General features: G+C 43.8%; 1 protein-coding gene across 1 annotated transcript in view; it reads right to left on the bottom strand.

The window, feature by feature from the left end:
* Positions 1–5000, bottom strand: part of LOC137967955 (PRELI domain containing protein 3B-like) — a 10713-nt gene that overhangs the window by 4446 nt on the left and 1267 nt on the right. The window contains exon 2 of the mRNA XM_068814594.1: positions 4303–4626. Within this exon, the coding sequence (XP_068670695.1) occupies positions 4303–4626 (324 nt within the window). The remainder of the gene's footprint in view (positions 1–4302; positions 4627–5000) is intronic.

Genomic DNA, 5000 nt, shown 5'->3' with positions numbered 1-5000 from the left:
TTGTTTGATACGTCAGCTGCTTTGTCAGACATAATAGAAAAATAATTGCTCCCCCTGATTTCCTGCGACAAATTATTCACTATGATAGCACCCACAGTTGTAATCATCTTGTTTTGACAGGTTTAAGAAATATGTCGCATTTCTGGGTGCAGTTTTCAAGTGACGTTGCAGTGTTGATCGCCGCTGTCAATTCGAAATTCTAATAGTGCCTGAAAGTTTCCAGAAAGACTGGCATTTTGTGGATCATCATCTCGTGGACCTCTGAGGGCTATGTTGTTTCTTTCGCAAAAAATTATTGTCTTGAACAGGGATTTCAGAATTTCGCGATTTGTTTTGATTTGTTGTTGAAGTAAGCTGTTTATCTGTCGATCAATTGGGAGCGATTTTCTTGTCATCTTTCTCAAAAAATTAAAACAAGAAGGATAGTTGACTTCGTGAACTGCAATAAAGGGCTGAAAAATAAGGTTTGGAAGAAATTTGAGTGATTTCTGCAAGTCTCTTGAACTACTCTGGATCCACCCCTGGTTCTGCACTTCTCACTTCTTTTCCCCAAAGGGCGGTAGAGATGTTCCCCTAACAAGCGACCATTCGATTACCCAAAGGAAGTTGCGGGCTTGGCATGGCCTTCCTATGATGTTGACTTTCGTAGGAAAACAGCCACAAACCTCCCCCTCTAAAACAGACATCTAACCCAGGGTCCAAATTAACTTGTACATTTTGACCTGTTTTTATGGATACCAGAAAGCAATGACCGCATGGTCTTGTGTATGTGTCAAGCATTATCTTTTCACTTTCAAAAGCGCACATTTTGGAGAGAAAAGGTATCCGACCTTGAATGTACATTTAATAATGAAATCTATCTGCCCCCTAGTTTGTCAAAAATTTCAGCTACGGAAACACTAGTCACACCCTGTCGAACACAATCCGCCATAGTGGTACATTCCTCACACCAGTCCTTGAATCTCTTTACTGAGTCGTTTTTCCCCCTGCAATACATATTTTATGAGAAACAATGGCTTGTGAGGTTATGGAGGTTGTTAACGGAAAAACTCCTTCATTTCTATTTCAAAACAGTCTCAGGATAAAAAGTAAGACACCTCTTGGCAAACAGATCTGACCTTAACAATGGTGACCAGTTGTGAAATTCTGGTCGCCGGTACTCAATTTTTTAGTCGCATTGGCGGCCAGGAAGGCGCAATTTCAGACCCCGTAACCTGCCTCCAGAATAATCCCCATTCACCCCTGAGGGAGCTCCAGGGAATGGCCCGGAAAAACCACTACTACCTCTACACAGCCCGTCCCGTTGGCCTACGGAGTGCCCCTTCATTTTTAATCAGCTTTCCATATCCTCCCTCCCCCCCCTCCCTGTTCGACCTGTTCACAACTTCACCCTGATCCCTTTTGTTACTCATCTGTGCAATACAGGCTCCTACGGCACTATTATGTTTATCTGGCAGCACTTGACAACCTTCACATTGAGTCTGGCTGTCTCCTGGACATTCTGGCTATGCCAGTCCTTCACAAAAGTTTGAGGGGGATCAAGCTCTCCCATGGGAATGCAAGAAGGCTTGCCACCTGATCACCTCATCAGTTCTCCATAGCATCTAAGTATACTAAGTTACAACCTTTTAAGTCTACCAATTGTTGACTCCTTTATGTTATGGGCTGCATTTACCCTTTCATTTTTTGGCTTCTTAAGAAGCAGCGAATTTACCTGCAATGGCAATTTCGACCCTCAGTCCCACCTTGCTAGAACAGACATTTCTTTCCATCCCAACATCCTTCACCCTACTTCATTTGACACTGCAATTTAAAAGTCCAAAACTGACCCTTTCTGGGAGACAGCCAGGCTCAGTTTTGCAAGGTCAAACTCAGACCTTTATGCATCGTCTGCCCTGCAAGATTATATGCTCAAAACTGCAACTCAAGACCCTGGCCAGCTACTCTTCAGCTTCTCCTGTGGACCATATCTCACCCAGACTTCACACACCAACAACTTATGGTCTCTCTTAAACCTCTGTGACAATGACAGCTCCTCCTCTGCCTCTCACAGCTTTAGTATTGGTGCTGCTACAACCGGCAGAATCACTGGCATTTTCAACTGGCTCTTCAAATTCTGGGTCGCTGGAATCATAACACATACCAAGCTTACATCAGGACTCCAAAGGAAACAATATGTCAGGTTCCTCAGTCATTGGCCTCTTGCTCCTCCTGCTAACAACCCCCTGGAATCCTTGAAAGCACTTGAGTATCTCATTGAAACTTGGATTTTTCTAACAATCAGTAATGATCTATGACAGTTCCTTGGATAACTTAATTCATATTTTCCTGTATTGTCCTGAACCTATAGTGTTTTCACCTATGGGTACAGCAATCATGTTGGCATCCCCCTGAAAGCCTGCTGTGTGCGTTTGCTTCCCCCCCCCACCCGCATTTCTCCTCGATACGATTGCCTTTCATCCCCTTTTCAGCCACATGCCAGCCATCACATGGGTGAAAGCACTATCCTAAGCTTAATGCCATGTTTCTCCTTTAAAACAAAAAAGGAAAAAGGCCCATTCGGCACTTGAGGGCTTTCTGTGACATTCTCTTTCCTTAGGCTTTCTGCCCTCTCGAGTTCATGTAGTACTATTGGAAATGACTATTTTGACGGAAATGTTTTGCACGAGGGTCCTATCCCCTCCAGCCAAATGTGTTGTGCGAGGGTCCTATCCCCTCCAGCTGAACGTTTTGTGTGAGGGTCCTATCCCCTCCAGTCTAATGTTTTTTTTTGCGAGGGTCCTATCCCCTCCAGTCAAATGTTTAGTGCGAGGGTCCTATCCCCTCCAGTCAAATGTTTAGTGCGAGGGTCCTATCCCCTCCAGTTAATTGTTTTGTGTGAGGGTCCTATCCCCTCCAGTCTCTATGCGATGCCCATTGGCTTTGGTTTTTTATTTTTTAATTTTTATTTTTATTTTTATTATTTTTTTATTTTTTTTTTTTATATGCTCATGCCGTATTTTCGACCCCTATCTCCACTCGTCGGTTCTCTACTTTCACCTTTGGGGCAGGCAATGTTTGCTTTTGGCTATTGCAACTCCGTGGAGATGGGGTCATTTTCTCTCCCTGTCAAATTGGGAGCAAAACCACTAAATGGGCTTCGCACAGGGCACTCCTCGTTTATCTCGGCGTTTTGGGCGGGGAATTGCTGCCTGCGGCACCCCTTCAGCCCTGTGCTGAAGCCCCGTTAGGGAGGGGGCATATTGTTACTCTGCTGGACTGGGTTAACTTGGCCCCAGGACATTATGCCAGCAACTATGCCCGCCTTGCAATACAGGCATGAGGCACCCCCTCGGCTACTTGCCGAGGCCCCTCATCCGGTGGTCCATACCGGCGGTGGGTATTATCCGAGCCTTGCCAGTACATTCCCTGCCCCTCGTTTACGCCCAAGTTGTGTGTATTGTCTTTTATTGCGCACCAAAGCATTAACTAGATATAATTAGTTTTAGTTTGAAGTTCACAGTTGATTAAAAAAACAAGAAAGTTTAAAATGTAACGATAATACCAATAATTTCATAAAGAAAACATAAATCTATCATCTTCTGGCGTCTTTCCCTAGTCTTCTCCCTACCAATGTTGTGATGCCTTGCACATCGCCTCGCAAGATCGCTTCGCACTTAAAGCGATTGTAAAGATGGAGCGGTTTTTGACAAATTACAAGGCACCACCATGTAAAAAGGGAAAAGCAGCCGAAACTGAAAGTACCAGTAAACAGGAAAGCAGTAAGATTTATGAGAGCACTCAGAGAAAGAGAACTTTTAATCGATCGTGGAAAGCAAGCTTCCCATGGCTTGTGCACTGGCATTCCACAGTTAGCCTTCGCCGCGTGCACAAGTGAATGTGACATGAACATTTTGTTAGCCTTTTCCTTAAATAACACATTATGTTATCACAATGGAAGAAAAAATGCCATTCTTTATCATTTTAAAAGACCTTGCCAATAAGTTTAAAGGAAGGTTTGCGTGTTTGGGGTTGAAGTAGACCTCGAGGGACATTGATCCGGGCTAACAAGTTTTGCTTCGGGCTAGTAAATTCTAGAAATCACTAGCCCGGTGGCTAGTAATGCAGGTAGCCAGGTGTCGAACCCTGTTACTCACGTTCAAAACTGACCAATTGGAGCTCAAAATAAATTTCACATGTCCATCACCACAGGCCAAAGACCCCTTCCCCTTCCAATGAACATGTACCTTATCAAAAAATAAATAAATTTTTTTAAAAAAATAATTTAAAATAATCACCACTGTTTAAGTCATGACTGCTCACCTGTCATTGTCCTCATGTTGAGAATAAGTCAAAGTTTCTTCCACGTTCACAAAACCAGATAGTGTCATATTCCGACTTCCCATTACCATCGTCTTCTTCACTGGATCAACGACAGAGTGTTCGTAAGCATAACAAAGGTTATTAACCCCAATCATGTTGCACACCCAAGATGGCAGGAAACCCTCTGAACCTACAAGTCTCAAAGTGTGAAGCCGTCCCTCTTCATCAACACGTCGATCCAAAACATCCATAGTCTTAACATTGGGGTTAAGATCATTTGGATACTTTCTCCAAACTGCTTGAGTGACTCTGTCCCAGCAGTGGCTGAAACAAAAAGAATAGTCTGAGTACACCACTTGAGTCAAACTGTGACGACGCCACCCCCTTCCTCCCTCCAAGCCCCACCCTGGGATATGTTAGACTGAAGCTGAGGTTTACGTTGCTGAGGATTTATCACAACATTGATTGCACACTTGTTCCGATTTGACATGTCCTTTGCAGAGTTCTGCTGAGGTAGTGTTACAGCAAACTGCACATGAGGGTCTCGCAGACTTGTCATGTACATGTAAAATTACTGAAAGGAATGATTTCGCTCTACTTTTCTAGGCTAGGGGAGGCTCCATGGCAACATCTCTTGGTAAGTCTTATTTTGATATGATCTGCAATGCTCTGCAATCAGTCTGCGAGACAATCACCAA

Source organism: Montipora foliosa, chromosome 1 (assembly GCF_036669935.1).
Source record: "Montipora foliosa isolate CH-2021 chromosome 1, ASM3666993v2, whole genome shotgun sequence".
Classification (NCBI taxonomy): domain Eukaryota; kingdom Metazoa; phylum Cnidaria; class Anthozoa; order Scleractinia; family Acroporidae; genus Montipora; species Montipora foliosa.
Note: the sequence above shows the minus strand (reverse complement) of the source record. Positions and strands in the feature narration are given on the sequence as shown.